General features: G+C 38.8%; 2 protein-coding genes across 2 annotated transcripts; both read right to left on the bottom strand.

Moving 5' to 3' along the window:
* Positions 1-961: 961 nt before the first annotated feature.
* LOC146467808 (uncharacterized) lies at positions 962-2,870 on the bottom strand. Its single transcript, XM_085125512.1, has one exon. The coding sequence runs from the start codon at positions 2,634-2,636 to the stop codon at positions 1,530-1,532; it is 1,107 nt and encodes a 368-aa protein (XP_084981638.1). The 5' UTR covers positions 2,637-2,870; the 3' UTR covers positions 962-1,529.
* Positions 2,871-5,894: 3,024 nt separating this feature from the next.
* Positions 5,895-15,787, bottom strand: LOC146467807 (phosphoserine aminotransferase-like). Its single transcript, XM_085125351.1, has 14 exons — positions 15,603-15,787; positions 13,605-13,665; positions 13,305-13,374; positions 13,103-13,188; positions 10,985-11,043; positions 10,627-10,681; positions 10,371-10,448; positions 10,000-10,094; positions 9,817-9,880; positions 9,461-9,519; positions 8,927-9,029; positions 8,487-8,559; positions 7,719-7,856; positions 5,895-6,606 (listed from the first exon to the last, which is right to left on the bottom strand). The coding sequence occupies exons 1-14, from the start codon at positions 15,663-15,665 to the stop codon at positions 6,498-6,500; spliced, it is 1,113 nt and encodes a 370-aa protein (XP_084981477.1). The 5' UTR covers positions 15,666-15,787; the 3' UTR covers positions 5,895-6,497.
* Positions 15,788-17,633: the final 1,846 nt, after the last annotated feature.

The following is a 17,633-nucleotide window of genomic DNA, read 5'->3' as shown; positions in this document are numbered from 1 at the left end:
AACAATTTTGGCATCAATTGTGGAAAGGGGAAGCCGACAGGCGGCGTCTGAACTTCCTACTCCATATCCTTTTTACTTCCAGTCACCCGACTCTCCCTTCACCCTCCCCCCTCCCCCCTCCCCCCTCCTGCGTTCCACACCACCAGAAGGGAAGAGCTTTGGTGATTTCATTGTTGTCTTTTGCTTTCTGTCGTTGTTCTAAACATAGCACCCTCGTGAATCTCTTGGCTTGCGCAGTAGTACATGTATGGAGGCGTATAATATATAAAAAAATTCTTCTTAATAGGTACATCTTGTAGAAGTCCATTGTAGCAAATATCTGAGTTTGGTCCTGACAGTGGTTATAACAGGCCTTACGTATATACGTGTCACTTGATCTCATCATAACATGAGGAGCCTGGGACGGGTGAAGGTAATCGGTGAAGTTGGTGGGGGAAGAAATGAGATAGACTCGCTAATACACCCTTCTCCAAAATGGCGGCAACAGATTTAAATGAGTTAAAATTGAACTGAATGAAAAACTAATACCAGCACTGGAAAGAGCACCTTTACTTTAGTAGCCTTGCAAAGTTTCAGTATATAAGGTGTTATATCAGCTTAGAAAATGTAAGATGAAATTTGACAAATTTACAGACGTTTGTATAACTCGGGATATACGTCATACTCCAGTCATGCAAAGTCTGTAAATTTTTCATTTTTTAACTTACATTTTCACAGCTGATATTACACCTGATATGCTGAAACTTTGTAGGGTTACTAAAGTAAAAGTGCTCTTTCCAGTGCTGGTATACGTTTTTAATTTTAACTTATTTGAATTTTTGGCCGCCATTTTGGAGAAAGGTCTATTGTTACAGGCTCAGTGCAATTTTCTGTAGTAAGATCTAAGAACATACTCTAAATGGGTGATGCTTCTTTATTCTCAAAGCCTACCTGTTTGACATAATGATTAAAATGAAATAAGAAAGAGATTATTTGTCATTTAAACTAAAGACACAATAAGCTGATATCCTTATTTTATCATCTCTATTTATTATATAGATAGCAGTGCTTTACTGGAAAAAACACCACTCGTAAAATTCATACGAAGCTACATTCGGGACCCGAGTGCAGTATTTTCCATATCCTCACCAGAGGATATTGATGACGTCATTTCATGCTTTTTCACGGTTGTTGGTACAAATAATCGGTGAAAAATGGCGAGCGATAGATCTGCCTATATAATAAAAAGAAGCTTAAACGGTGGCTTGAAGGTATGAGTTTTATTTTCTAGTGTTAAAAACAATATTTTACCACTCGAAAATAAAATTCATATCTTCCCGCCGCCATGTAATATCCTTTATTTACAATCTTTCACTCTTAAAATGGCTGCACTCATATGCTGAGAACAGTCTCCTGTGTTCTGTTGCGTCACCGTCCCAACAATGGAGCCGCGAACATTCAAACGATTATGTAATTCGAAATCTATGGAAACAACAAAATTACCGCACCAACGGAACTAGCGTTTACATTTCGCGCAAAGTTTGCTAATCTCAAGGCACCCACTCTGAATGGCCAACAATAATCGCTTTTGGTACCAGTTCGTCTGGTAGTTTTTTGTTTAACAAATCCTCTTCGAATTCCAGCGAAGACGTTCGTAAGTAAGTACAGTATCGCATGTCATTCATACTTTCTCCCAAAGTCTTTTGGTTTTCCCCGTTATCTTTCCCACCAGTGCTTTCAGGTATAGATGAACACAGCTTCGTGCCAGGACTGGAGATCTTTCTAGTTTTGGGGTCGTCTTTGCGCTCTTGAATATTCATGCCAGATAGTTTCTTCGCAGCAGTTTCTTCTCCCTCGGCTTGCTCCTTCTTTTTGCACTCCTCCAGTTCCTGTTTGTGTCGGATGTCTTTCAACATGGTCATCGCTTCTTCCAGATCTGGGACCTTGTTTCCTTGCACTTCATCTAGAAGAGAGAGGGCACCAACCAAGTCCCTGGCAGGAGACCTGCTGCGGCTCCTTGAAGATGGGTCGCATCTGAACTCAGCCCGTCTTTGCATGCATGGTGAACTTGGTGCTGACCTTGTTTGAGTGATGTTCGAAGATACTGGTACTGTCAGTCCAGAAGATATTGACCGGACATTCAAATTTGACGCAGAATTAAGCCTCCGTCGCCGGCCATTAGCATGTACGTCTAATGCGTCGATAGAAGGTAGCGTAAGGCCTTCTACTTTTGGTTGTACAATCTCTGGAAAATTCTCGCCATTTTCTCCGCGATGAAGCGGGGGAAGCACCGTGCCATGTGACCTGGATCTATTACGAGGAGAAGGGCTTCTTTGCAGTTCCGCCAAGTCTGTCAAAAATTCGCCACTTGATAAATCTGTGTATTCAATGCCCACCATTAAACGGCAAGGAGCCGAAATCTTTCTAGAGCTTTCCTGGATTCCTGGGCGAGACAACGTTCGTAGCTGCTTCTCTCTCTCCAACTCTTTCTGTCGCTTCTGGTATTTTTGCTTGTAATGCTCCAAAGACTGCAAGGTCCTCTTCGCATCCGAGCCAATTGTGCCAATGTCTGCTTTCATCTTGTTTACAGCAAGAGAATTACGGGCCACGGCTCCTTTCATTGTTACAGAGAGCTTGTCTTCCACGATTTTGCTCATGTTGATTTACTTCCGCAGCAGCTCAGCTTTCAACTTCTAACTAGAGTTAATACGTTATAAAAATTGTGGAAAAACCGACGTTAGTAAACGAGAAATATAAGTGAACTGATTTAGCTTCAGGATAACATTGGAGTGTATTCAAAGTAATGACAACTGAAAACTCGCGGTGGTCTTTTCATCGCTTTGTAAAGATTAGCATTCGAAAAGGATTTGTAAATGAATAGCACAAACAGATTAATGTTAGCCTCTCCCATAGGAAAACTGTATTGTTGCCTTAAAGGTCCTGCGGCTGCACAACAAGATAATTGCAAGTAGATTTTTCAAATCTATAAATTAATTTGAGTAAATACCATTATAATCGTTAATCTCGGGAAGCGATACAGGTCATTTTCAGAAAATCATGGTTTTTTCATCAATAAGAACAAACGTTTCACTTCATTTTGTCGTCTGTTTCTACGGTAACAAGGCAGAACGCTCTGATCAAGAGTTGACGACGTAGTTAAAACGTCACGTAGTTAAAAGAACGGCCATTGTCATATGATCAGAATATTTTACCCATACATTATTCTTGTGTCAATTTGGTCTAATTGCAGAGAAACGTAAAACGGTATTCTAAACAAGTGATAATCCAGTGCATGGCTAAGAATACGTATTAAAAGGGTTTATAAAATTATCTCGTTCAACCCGATTTGTGCGAAAAAAATCTGAAACAAGAAGCCACTGGCCCAAAGAAGGTACTGGCGAGTATGCTGTCCCACATAAGCTATTGCCGAATGCAAAAAAGGCATTTTTTTGAACACGCCAAAATACTTGATTCTTCACCGAACTTCAAATAAAAATGAAGCGGCGGCGTAAACTCGATCTTCAATGGGACAGGACATCCTGTTACGAAATTGCCTACCTCATGAGTTGAGACGTCGGGAGATTTTGCGTCATTAGAGAATAGTTTTACTTTACAGTTCTAATTAACAGAGGAATCAATAACTCCTACGAAAAACAAATACACTGTTCTGTTGTTTCATAGGTAATTACAGCTTCGGGATTCCAAATTCCATTTCCTTCTAATGTCCTTGTATTGTGTAAAGGTGCACCGGGGCGGAACTACACCACGTGTTTATAGAAGAATCTTTGCTGACGTCATTGTGTACATTTCCTTTACTAACACTCCTAGATCATATTTGTTGGAACACTTTTGGAGAATCTTTGCTGACGTCATTGTTTACATTGCCTTTACAAACACTCCTGGATCACATTGTTGGAACACTTTTGGAGAATCTTTGCTGACGTCATTGTTTACATTGCCTTTACTAACACTCCTGGATCACATTGTTGGAACACTTTTGGAGAATCTTTGCTGACGTCATTGTTTACATTGCCTTTACTAACACTCCTAGATCACATTTGTTGAAACACTTTTGGAGAATCTTTGCTGACGTCATTGTTTACATTCAGGGGCCAACGACCGACTTCTCTCAAATCCTTTGAAACACAATTTTAGGCTATCTGGAGTGCCTTTAAAGCTCTGCAGGTTCATTTCAGGCCCCGCTATAGCATTTTTATCTTTTCGGTCATTCTAGGGGAACTTGAGTCTTCGAAATTACTAGGGCATTTTTGTCCATTACCCGAAAACCTTAGGTCTTATTTCCTTTTCGAAAATCTTAGCCGACCTTTTTTGGTACCCGAAACCACATTTTCATCAATCCGAAAACACAAGGTCTTTAATTTTCCATATCACGAAAGTTCGAGGTGAAAATTCCCATTAGAAAATTGCAGGAGATTAAGGGCCTTCCGAACAGATAATTTACCCAAACGATCCGTTGGGTGCCCGTGTACATTGCCTTTACCAACACTCCTAGATCACATTTGTTGGAATACTTTTGGAGGATCAAGAATACTGCATTTTGTAAATATCATTAAGTATCCATCCTGGTTTTAAAGACCTTTTTCATAACTGGCGACCAATTTATTATTCTTTTTAATATATGTTATTATATATATGCTATAATTAGCCCTACTAACCTCATTTTAGAGTACAAAATTCTATTAATTTTGAACATGATAACGAGGCTAGTAAGGCTAATTTTCATGGAAACAAAAGAATTATTTATCGGCCGCCATTTACGAAAAAGATCTATTCTTGGGACAACCCACTCTTATGGGGTTAAAACTCCTTGATGGACATGGTTGACGGGAGGTGTAAAAGAAGTGAGGTCAAATTAAAGGTGAGGAGAGGACTACAGTGGATGAATGTTGGATGTAAATTAAATTAAGTACATTAAATCATACGTATTAAAGGGGAACTTGTAATTTTATTGTGAAATGGTTCTCAAGTCCTTCAAACTGCTTTGAACCAGTTGTACCACTTGTGCCAAGTCATCAGTTTTGGCGACGAGCCATTTTTGACAAGCAGCTAGTACAGCAGGCAAGACTTTAGTAGTTGTTTAATTTTTAGTTAATGTAGGCTTTAGGTAAACCTTCAGTGAAGGACGTAGGTCCTGTTTAGGGTTTTCTTATCAATTCTTGTACTTGGTAAAGTAAGCAAAGCAAAGCAAATCACAACTTTTACTGATACTGGGGGAGTGTTGCAATATTCGATTTAATTCCCCGTTCCGAAGTTCATAAAGGGACTGGGCCCTAGTTTACACATTGTTCAAATTGCGTCATATGAAGAAATGAACCAAATCGCCAAAGATCATATAAAGGTCCATAAAAACTAGTAAGTTTACCAAGTTTGGTTATGTTTCATTGCATAGTAACCTGGCTGTGACCTGTCAAAGTCACCCAAATTCCATAAAAATGTCTCCAATTCTGAGATCCATACAAATTAAAGGGTGCATTTTTTTTAGGAGAATCCAAAAACGGATTTTTGATCTCAGATCATTTGGATCATGGTGCATCAAAGGAACGGACGAATCCACTCTGGACAAGGATTCGTCGGTTGCTTTGATGCACCGTAATCCGAATGATCTGAGATCACAAATCCGTTTCTGGATTCTCCCAAAAAGACCCACCCAAAGTTTCCATTTTTTTGAATTTTTGAAAGGCTTCTACATGGTTACAATCTAACGACAAAACCTCTAACTTGGTAAAATGACTACTTTTGTAAAAGTGATCTTTCTTGCGATGGACTTGAAAATTTAAAAAACTTGTCCTTAGTCTCCATCGCAACTCCAGAACAGGCAATTAAGGCATGAAATTGGCTGGTGAGACCAGTTTCAATAATTACAGTTTAACCTATAAATATAATCAAGCCAAAAATTGACCAATAACTTTAATTCATTCCATTCTTGTTTTTACAGATTGTGGACCATTTGAGGCTCAGCACAAGAGTAACAGACACGACTGTATACCAACCTAGAATAAATTATTGAAAATGTGTCTTCTTCGATTAAGGAGAAGACTAATATATATATTTCTGTTAACGAAAATATGATCTTACTCTAACTTTGCCTACAACCATGACTGCAGAAATAAAAAGATCATGATAGGCAAAAATACAGCCAAGGAGGCCCAGCAAGGCACATTTGGAATGCCACCTCTCAGTTGTTCAATTGAAAGTGATCAAGAACTTGACTATAGATCTATGCAGGGCTAGAAAGAACCTGTTTTGGCATCTGCAACCCTTAAACCCGATTGTCAAGGCTATAAAATCACTTGTTTGTATTCCCCAGCACACACCTTACATAACTAAGGTAAGCACATTACAATGTTTCATTCAGATGATGTGAATGAGTTTCTTCAAAGTTCATAGCTCCCAATATATTTTGTCTAGTCCATATTTTTCTATGTAATACCCAGACATGAGTATTTCTTGTTGAGGATGACTTGATGTTGACTAACACGCACAAATGATTTGACCGATTACTGCTTTTGATTTCTCTGTCTGAAGTCTTTCATGAAATCCACAAGAGTCTTGACATCATCAAGTTTAACAGCATTGTACATCGACACTCTTATTCCTCCAACCGACCTAAAATAGAATGTGGACATTTGTCTAAGGTACTGACTTGCTCTACATGTAATAGATAGGAAACTAATGATAAAACTTTCAATTAAAGAGCTTGGTGCAACCAACCAACCTATAGTGCATTTTAGATGACGCCTTCTGTTGCTTAAGCTCAGATTCACCAGATTTTTTGCTATGTGGACTTCAATTCCATCAGGAACCGTTGCCCCAATGTTTTAGCTTTTGCTTCATGTTTTATTTAAAGTATAAACTATGACTAGTAATAATCAAAGATTAGGGAGTGTGTTCATATCAGAAAACGAGACACAAAGCAGCACAAAAAACTTTGGGGCAACAAGTCCTGAATTTCAATGAAATTTTTCACTTCAGAATTGAAGGGTTCTGGGCAAAAAAGGTATATACAGCTGTGACTTAACTTACTTCCATGACCCCAAGGAGGAAAATGGCATACAGCTGTACGTCCCTTTTAAGCCAAAAAGTCAGAAAAAAAGCTCCCAACTTGCCCACCTTTTTTTTCTTGCATGCTCCCACCAATAGCATAGCTCTGCGGCTCACTACATAAACACACAACCCACAGTTTCTTGATTTACTGGGTAGAAGGGCCAATGCTGAAAATGTCAGCACTCCAATCTCTTTACAGCGGCTAATTTACCTTAAGTTATCAACTCTGTTGATAAACCAAACATTTGTTCCTACTCCCCACCAATGCAGCACTGTATTTTGACCTTAAGAAACTAATCCCCTTATGGATTTTGTGTGTTAATTGTGGATCCATATTGCCACAACAGAGGCAATTAAACCTCCAAGTAAATTAACCTTAACTTACACAATAAATTTGATACCTTGTACACTGTAGGGTTTAGCGCACAAAATCCACAGAGGACGCTAACACAGGGTAAGGTTGGAGCGTATTTCTGACCTTTTAGCAAAAATGCAATATACACCCCTTTAGCAAAAACCCTTCTTGAATCATTCCTTAGAGTTGTGTAAAATGGTGCTTTACGTGGCTAGGCCTTTGGATGATTGCCCATTCCGTGCGAAGTTGTTTGTACAATGTATCTTCATCTGTAGTGATTAAAACAGGGAAAGTGAGGATGAGCAAGAAATAACCTTACCTGTGGCCCTTGAGCTGGATCATGTTTTTAGCAGCAGCTTCTTCGACAAATGCTTTCTCCAGTTCCTGGTCACCACTGGGGCTGGAAATTCTCAGAGGAGCATTCATTCTTGAGCGACTCTTCTTTTCCACCGTGCCACTGTAAATATTATAATAATAAATTATTATTATTAAGATCAGCCTGTTTGGTATAGTGACAGCAAGTTGCAAAACCATTAAGTGAGATCTTGCGTTCTGTTTGCCCTTAGTGAACAAGAAAAACAACAACCTTTGTTTTCTTCATGATTAATTAGAAATATTGAATAATTTTGAGCTATTGAGGATGGACACAGTGACACAGGCATACTCAGAAAACAGAATGTTCAAGTTCTCCCTACAGGGGTCAAAGTTATACCACTGCAGAGCTATAGGTTTGCTTTACAAACTTATGAGTGAAATTTATTTGAAATCTCTATTTTCATCTTAGCAAAGATTAAGCATGCATAGTTTTCCCCAAACATCAGTCACAAACAGAGAGCCAAAGTCACCACATGATGCCCACCAAACAGTAAAACGTGTTTAATTCATGAACTTTTAACAGTTCTCCTTTTAAAAGTGGAAAATTCCATTTAACATTGGAAGTTGAGAACTCTGCCTTATTTTGTGGAACATATCACTTCTCATCCAATCAGAAAACAAGTCTTTTTAACTGTGCTTGTTTGTGCGGGACTATCCCTCAGCATTTGAAATTTGGACAAATTTAAAAGGTCAAAATTAGGTCCATTCTTACCAGTAGAAGCCATCTGAGGAGTCCATCAGCTCATACAAGAGGTCTGACTTCATTTGGTTGATTCTGTTGATTTCTATGGGCATTAAATCCTGAATTAGCTACAAGATCATTCATTTATTGTGCTCTAACTAAGTTCTGAAGTCACAAAAATATTTCAAAGACTGCAGGATCACAGAGACAACTGTCTGACTGTGAATACAAGGTGAAAAAGTACAGTCTGAGGGACGCTGCAACAGTGCAAGCCAGTAGTGCTGACTCGATCAGAACACATAAAATAGGACAAGATTCTACCACGATAAATAATATTAGAAACAACTGTTTAAGTTGTGGGCTAGGTTGCATGAAGTACACATTTGGACTTGAAAGACTTCCGAGTGAATTGACAGTCCAAGTCATATCTCCATGGATTTCCTTCCTGTTATATAATGTTTTTGCATTACCTGGAATTCCTCCTATTCCCTTAAGCCACTTGAACACAAGACCCATCATGTAGATACTGTACGTTGGGGGTGTGTTGTACAGTGAATTCATGCCAGCTTGCACCTGTCAAGATACCAGTCAGTTAGTGTATTAATGACGTTTAAATGTCACCTTACATCTAGAATTATTTATTGGATAGTTGAGGGCATAGGGGCCTATGTCAAATAAAGGTTGATTTTTTTTTGTTTTATCAAACATACAACTAAATTCCTGGAAATAATGGAACCAAGTTTCTTAAATGAACTGTCATAGGCCCGACTTGCTAAAACTGGTCTAGGACAGTTGAGCTCATTTCAAGAACTTGCGTTCATTTCCCTCTAATTCTCTGTATAATTTCTTGATAGCAGCCTAAAATTTAACATGGGCCAAGCTCCTCAATTACATTGGAAAACTGTTGCAGTGAGTCTTTTTGATAGCCTGGCAAATCTAAATTTAAGAGACTGGAATGAACCAACCTAGACTACATCTACATCGGAAGCATAACTACATCGTACCTTGTAATCAAACACAACTGGGCACCGCGGTGAAGGGCTGGTGATTAGATCCTCTCGGACTGCAAAAAAACATTGCAAATTCAGAAATACTGATCACCAAAACAGGAAAATGCATCTTTTGCTCTAAGGGTACAAAATTAAAATTCTCAAGCCACATAGAAAGTTCTGTTGTTTTAATGGAATATGGAAAGGGAGGGAGGGAATGTGCAGTTCCAGAAAAAAATCCATACCCAGCCCAAGGAAGGTCATCAAAAATTTCTAGGGGGAGAGGGGGTGCAAAACATAAAAAAAAACCTTCCATGGGGGGAGTATGGATATTTTCTGGAACTGCACAATACAGGTGTATATTAACTCACCAATAACCACAGTAACACCAGCACAGCCAACATTCTTTTGAGCTCCAGCGTAGATCAGTCCAAACTAAAGAAATTGTAGCATTGATTAGTTTTGATGAATGGGCAAAGTACAGTGCATATGGCACGTAGAACAATACTGGAATTTTCTAAGAAGCAGGTAGTTACTGTACACTGTTTGTTTACCTTGCTGATATCAACAGGCCTTGACAAGAAGTTTGATGACATGTCACAAACAAGTGGTACACCATTTGTCTCTGGTACAAAATCAAACTCCACACCTACATGTATATAAAGAGCAAATTTAGAAAGATCAGTTCAGGCTAAGAAATAAGTTTTAATAACATTGTTTTAAACCGATGACTTGAAGATTATGAGCCACTGACCATGGCCGGTCATCATGGCTATTAAACTTCTATTTAACAGCCAGCAGTTGTAAACAGTAAATTTTACTGAAATGTTCTGAGCTGATATAAAGCCACATAGCTGGTGTGGCATTTGTTTCTCAATGACCTAATTTTAAACTTCACTCAATAATCAAAACAATCAAAATATACCATGAATTGTTTCATTGGCGCAGTAGTAGACATATGAAGCATTTGGATCTAAATTCCACTCCGACTGATCAGGAATTCCTAAAAAAAAAAAAAAAGGAAAAACACATGAAAAATGAACTTCAAAATGAATAAATCTGTGAAAAGTACTGTTATTTAATCTTGCTTAGTATGGCAACTAGCCAAGATATTATACAAGATGAACCACTAAACTACCATGTGAACCATTAACAACGATCAATATAAAGTTGACACTTACTGTCATATCTGTCAAGCTTCTTGAAAACTGGTTTTACTTTGACAAATTTCTCTCCCTAAAGATAAAAATATTATACGATAAGATAATTAATAGCACCCACTGTGTAACATTGTATACCAAACAAAAAAATTTTGCCTTTTTAAACCAAAACTTCTAAATGACACGGCAATTACATGCCATTACATTGCTGGCCTCTCCTTACAACAACATTTTTTACCTCTTTGGCGGCTTTTGTAGACCAAGCTCTGCATCATTGTATACCAAAAAAAAATATGTGGCCTTTTAAACCCAAAACTTCTAAATGACAGGGCAATTACATGCCATTTCATTGCTGGCCTCCTACAACAACATTTTTTACCTCTTTGGCGGCTTTTGCAGACCAAGCTCCAGTGATAATATAATCAGCTGACGCTCCCTCTGAAAGGAAAAACAAAGAGTTGCCCTTATTGCTAAGAAAGGCAAATTGGAAATCAGGTGGTTCCAGAAAATATCTGTGACATAATAACGCATGGGCTACATCTTGGAATTATGAAGGTATGGGAAGACGTTTAAGCCAGGAATACTGGCGAGATGGGGGAATTTTCATTTCTGGATTTCCAGAGTGGGGAGAAAGGTGCTAATTGTCTTCCTTAATGTTAAAAAGTCTATTGTACAAGAAAACAAGATTTTGCAAGAAAATTGAGGTATAACATGGCAACCATACACGGCAATTCAGACAGCAGTTGGCACACTGAATATTGTGTTTTCTGGCATACTTCATGTTTCAAAATCTTGTAGCACATGTTTCCACCCTTCTGGAAATTTAAGTCTAGCCTCATACTTTCCTTTATAATTTTTTTTATTTTGAGACTGTCTTCTTGCCTCCACATAGTCTGAAATGTCAGCCGTCTCCTCCCCCTAACCCACAGGGGGCGTGGGAGAGAGAGACGTCTGAATTCCGAGCGTTATAATGTCGTCCGTTGACGTCACACAGTAATTTATGCAAATTTGCATAAATATAAACCTTTGAAACCAAATGGCGGCCACGAGTCATGGAAGTGCATGGAAGCATTGGAGCATGCATAATGTAGGAGGTTGTGTGCGTTTTGTAAGCCCTAAAATTTGAAGACGAAGCATCAAGAACGTATGAACGGGATTGCACTTCATTTTCCACCGAAGATGAATTGAAAAAATAATGTTCCGATAAATGTTATTAGTAAAGTGTTGACAGGCCAGACACGACTCATATTAACGTGGTATGGTGGTATGAAATGTGATTTCTCGTTATGGTTTTGCTTTTTTGGACTGTTTTTTTTTTTGTATGAAATAAGAGTAGCAATGGTTGGTTTTGAATTAAAAGTCATTTGCTCCTCAAGATGTTTTTGAGGTTAGGCAACGCCGGGAGGTAAGTTGTGACAAAAGAAAGAATTTTGTTTCGCACTTTATCGTTTTGTTGTATTAAAATCCGACTTCCGTTCAGCGAAAATCAGAGGGTATTTTTTCAATGAGATTGTGAGGGTAGCCTCTAGCCCAAAAGTGCGTTTTGAAGTGGATGATGTTGTAATAGAATGATTTTGCAGAGGTGTTTCGAAGAAGTCTCAAGGCTTCATTGTTTATTAGTCCTTTTCTGACCCCGGTGGGAGGCAGGAAGAAAAATATGTACTTGAAGCGGCTCTGTAGGTTTAAACCCCGCATGATTGTAGAATCGCTGAGACTTCTGAGAACCAACTACTCAGTGAAATTATTCTATTGCCATACCACCAACTTCAAAACGCGCCTTCAGGCAAGAGGCTATCAACACAATCTCATTGAAAAAAATTACCTCTGAGATTTTTAAATTCCCTGAACGGAAGTCGGCTTTACAACAAAACGAGAAAGTGCGAAATAAAATTCTTCCCATCTTCACAACTTACCACCCGGCTCGAGAAATATTGAAAGAGCCTCCCACTTATCTCATACCAAAAAGGAAAATCTTTAAGAGATATAACCGCGAGAGCAAAACCACGTTAAACGAGAAGTCACTTTTCACGCGAGGAACTTACGAGTTGTGTCTTGCCTGTCAACACTTAATATTCGCCGCCGAAATGAAATATCTGTTTTCGCAAGTTCGACCAATAAGAGATGGTTATCTATTTCAATTAGGGAAGAACCAATCAAAAACTACCTACCATATTCGCAAAAGTACGTGACGTCAACGGACGACATTATAACGCTCGGAATTCAGACGTCTCTCTCTCCCACGCCCCCTGTGGGTTAGGGAGAGGAGACGGCTGACATTTCAGACTAGCCTCCACATTTGGAATTTTCAGTACCTTCCCATGGGGTGGGTATGGATATTTTCTGCAAACACATCCCAAAAGACATGTAAAATCATGTTCACAAATGGATAAGTTGCCCACAGTAACAAACGTTTTAAAACAAAAATTCCTTGCAAAACACTGCTAATGTGATTAGCTTCAAATTTACCAATAAAATAAATACTGAATTGATTGCGAACCTTTAGCTAAGTTCAGAGGAATCGCAGCAAACTGGCCAGTGCCACCTCCTTGCAGAAAGAGAACCTTGTAATTGTCGGGAATGTTACTGTAAAACAAAACAAAAAAAAAAAGACTGTTAAAACTACATCAAGTGTAGTAGTGTTAACCATTTAATGTTTTGATGATAACCAGGAACACATTGCATAAATGAGAGCAACTTACAGCAGCTCCCTTAGGTCACTTTCAGCCTCGTTGACAATTTTTGCAAAATTGGCAGATCTGTGGCTCATTTCTAAAGGAAAAATGACAACAACAAGAAAACAAATAATTGTTTAATAATTTTTTTTATCAATATGCAACTTCATGTAAGCTACACTCTTAAGTACAAGTTTTCAAAAATTATGAAACAAGAAAAAAGTTCATGGTCCAATAAATTAATGCATCACATTTACCAAAGTAAATTATCTAAGTGCACAGGTAGAAAAAGACAGCAGACAGTGGTGGTGAATAAATTCTACATACCCATAACACTGATCCCAAGGCCACCATAGTTAACTAACTCTTTTTGAGCTTGGGCCAATACCTTTAAGACAAGGATCAAAATAAATACAATTAAACTTGTATTTTCTAAAAAAAACATAGGTTGGGTACTTTTTCTTAAACAGAATACTTGGTTTCCCTGACAGAGGCGTCGGAGCTAAACAAATTAGATGGTGGTTAGAGACAATTTTTTAGCATTAATTCTTTTATATAAAAATCAAGACAAAGTAGACCTTGATCTGTATGAAGCCACAGTAAACCTCTCCTTATCAAAGAGTGGTAAAGGGCAGCTTGTGACCTCTCACAGAAAAAAAAAACTTTTGCATTTTATGAATATTACTGAAAACAAAAAGGCATTTCACTTTTCACGAGAAAGACATTGTTGACCCACACATTACTTATTAGCTTCCTTACAATTACGTCTAGTGCACTTGTACATTTAACTTTGTTTGGCATCCTCTGAACTCTCCACAACCTTATCAGTGTCTTCTTCTTTCTAAATATATATTATGAGTGTTTTGAATGTCTCCCATGGTGAAAAATCAAACCTGACCGTGTATCTAATTTGAAAGCTCTGTAGGCACCAAGAATGACCAGAAAGCTATTCTTTTCTTGAAACAGATACCCATTTCTGTTGGATACTGTTGCACAGTTATTTACTATTGGTGATAGTATTGCAAACTTCTGCGCAAAACAATCTTTTTGTTTCTCCTTTAATACAAGTATCCCAGATTAGCAGAAGTTTGAAATAATGAAGTGAAAAATTTATTAGAAACAAGAATGCTTGACAGATTAATCCCCTCTGATAGTACAGAAAGTTGCTACAAGACAAAAATGTGTGGCAACAGGAGCCATGAATTTCAAAAACACTTTTGAGTTAAATTACAAACATATTTCAACAAAAGATATATTTGGCACTGGTCTGGATTTTATTGATTTTATTTAAAAAAAAAAGATATAAAGCACTTATTCTTTGACCGATAGGATTATTTTCATCTCTTTGCTATAAAATGAAAACAGAGGCTAACAAATGACATACTCGAGTCTGTAAACAAGCCACGCCAATTTCATTAGACACTCCCTCTCGGGCAATATAAACGATGAATATTACATTTCTCCAAGTGTTGCATCAGCCAAAGTTTCGAAGGTAACTCAGCCAAGTTCAGCTAAAGGAAAAGTCACTTTTTCAAAGTAAAAACTAAAAATTTACAAGAAAGAGTTCGGTTATCTCGATTTCGATCCCAGCGACACCAAACTGGCCAAATTAATATAATTCCTACGTGTACATAACAACAACCATAGTTTCTTCCTCGCTTCGCCTCGCCTTGTCGAAAACATCCAGACTGAAGAGCCAAATCAACGAATTCCCTCTCTCGCTTGTACAAATTTCACCCCGACTTTCAATAATTAAGCTGTAAACAACAGACCAACCTCCAATCGAACGAATAATCGCTTTGTGGAGTTGTCCAAGGAATCTCCCTTCGATGTTTTGCTTACCTCCCATATTAGGGAAGAGCATTGATCTTGCTCCCCATATTAGGGAAACGGTAAACGCGCCAATTTCGTCAAGTTCGCGGATGTCAGGCTGCTGTCGCTAGCACTGACTAAGTACTATTTGACTGCTTTTTCGTATCGAAACAAGACTATAAAACAAACTTTCTGGTCCTAATATCCGAATTTACCAAGTTCATCGAGCGGGATCAAGATCTATGTTGTTTACTTCTGTTTTCGACAAAGAAACAGGGCATTGGCCGCACTTGTTACGTAAAGATCGCTCGCTGTAGAAACTACCTGTAACGCTCCATTCTACCTGAATTAAATTTCACTTAAGCTTACATCACATGGCCAAATTTCGATCTCGAAAAGTGAACAGATATGATAAACAATGTACAAACGCCGACAGAAATGATAGACTGGATAACGGGGGAAAAGTGTGTGAGCAGAGAAAACCAAGAACGGTGCGAAATATGTTCCACTTACTTCTTCCGGCAGCTTGGCAGGACCAGCAGCGAAATTCAGAACTCTTTGTACTGTTTCAGCCATGGTGGAATAGATTTCTTGGCTTTTAATTAGCGACTTATAAGGGAGGGTAAATTGCGCAGTGACCTCGTAAACTGGAAAGAACGATTCAAAAATTTCAGACCTACTTTATGAGTACAGTCCGTGAAATTACAACTACAGCCTCGTCTTCACAGCTGTCACGTCTGGGCGGCATGACCGTCGCTGATTGGTCAACACTCACGTGCACGTGAAAAAAGCATGAAGCGTGTGTAAGGTCCAGAGGGCAAAGGAAAAACACGAAGCACAGTGATTCGCTTAGCAGGTCATGCCACTTTCTGATAGGATATTTCCGAACTATTTTGAAATTCTAAAATGCCTCAAATATTCAAATATGACAATACAGTACTATTTGTTTTGTTTATGACGATCCCCGGAGTCAATGGACGATTACGAAATAAAATTGCGTAAAATCTGTGCTTCATGATACTTGAAAAATCTCCACACCGCCAACAATTGTAAATCATCAACACCAAAAAAAAAAAAAAAAAACTATTATTTTCTTTTGTAGCAAAAAATGTGAGAGTTGTTTGGGATGTTGAAAAAATACCGTCATAAATGCTTCTTGAATTGAGTATGAAATATTCCACATATCTCTAATAAATATTCACCGTATATATTTCTGAACGAGCACCCCGACACCCCGTAGTTCAAAGAGTGGCGGATAACTTTATCCAGCGGATAAGAACCTATGCAGCGGATAAAATGTATTAGTTGGAGTACATTTTATCCGCTGGATAGAGATTTATCCACTGGATAACGTTCAACCAGTCAGTATACGTACAAGTCTTACGTGGATAGCTTCTTTTAACCCCTGACGGGTGTACCTTTGTAGGTTCCCAGAGCCAATCAAGCGATAACCAATCAGCTTCATGCAAAACGACTAAATTTGGCCAAATTTGCGGACTTTGTCCCGATTTCCTGATCAGTCAAGTCCATCGGCATCAACTTCGTTACCTCGTAAATAAGAGAGGAAGAGAATAGAGCACCTTCCGAAAGAGGTTGCATCGGGGAGACACGGCTTGCCTGGCGACAGGGAGTGCTGTTTAAAAATTAAGCGCATTTTTTCGTCGAAGTTAGAAAAATTAAATTACGTCCCAGTTTTCGTAACCTGCCAGAGCAGATGCCTTTTCCGTGGGGGGTGAAAGAAGGGCCGGAAATGGCGTCTGCTCTCCCAGGCTTCAAATTTTCGCTGATTTTCGACAAGTTGTTGAGTGGCTTGTTTCCATAAAGCCTAATCTCGTTCTCAGGGTCTCTCCTCTTAAAGCCGCCTGCCGCACACTTGAGGAAAGAGCTGAGCAAACTGCCTCCAAGGCCAAGCAAGGCAATCAGCTCAGCTGTTTCATCACGTGCGCGGTTGAGTTTTCGTGAGTTTTTCGCTTCGCGAGTCCGTGAGGAAAATATCTGTCGTGTTTGATATTTGAGGTTTCGCCTCACGAGGCGAAATTCTCATGACTGAAAACACAACCGCACACTTTAGGAAACAGCTGAGCTGATTACCTCGCGTAGCCCCGCGATTCCTCGCAAGGCATTTTGCTCCGGCTCTTCCCTCAAGTTTGCGGTAGGCTTTTGGACGAGAAGAAGAGGGACCATGGGAACGAGGATGCATGAAGCATTGTGTCGGCATGCAAAACACTCTCATCTGACTTTTTCTATTCACTTATTTAGAAAATACATCGCCGCAGAATTTCTTGATCCTCAAGGGCGGTTACAGGAAAAAATGTGACCATTTTTCGATCTGATACGAGCGCCGAGTAGAAGTCCCGATGTTCTTGATGGGTCCGGGGACATGCCTCCGTGGAAATTTCCTGAAGGTGCCATGCCATTTCCTGGATTCTCAAGTCACTCAGACAGGCATTTTCCACACTTAAACCTGATAATTTTCTTTTATTCTGAAAATATCTATTTATTATAAAATCTCACCGTTTTATTTAATGATGGAAACCGGTCAGG

The sequence above is a fragment of the Pavona decussata genome, unplaced genomic scaffold (assembly GCF_977016875.1).
Source record: "Pavona decussata unplaced genomic scaffold, jaPavDecu1.1 SCAFFOLD_134, whole genome shotgun sequence".
Lineage (NCBI taxonomy): Eukaryota > Metazoa > Cnidaria > Anthozoa > Scleractinia > Agariciidae > Pavona > Pavona decussata.
The sequence above is the reverse complement of the archived record's forward strand: the minus strand, read 5'-3'. Positions and strand labels throughout refer to the sequence as shown.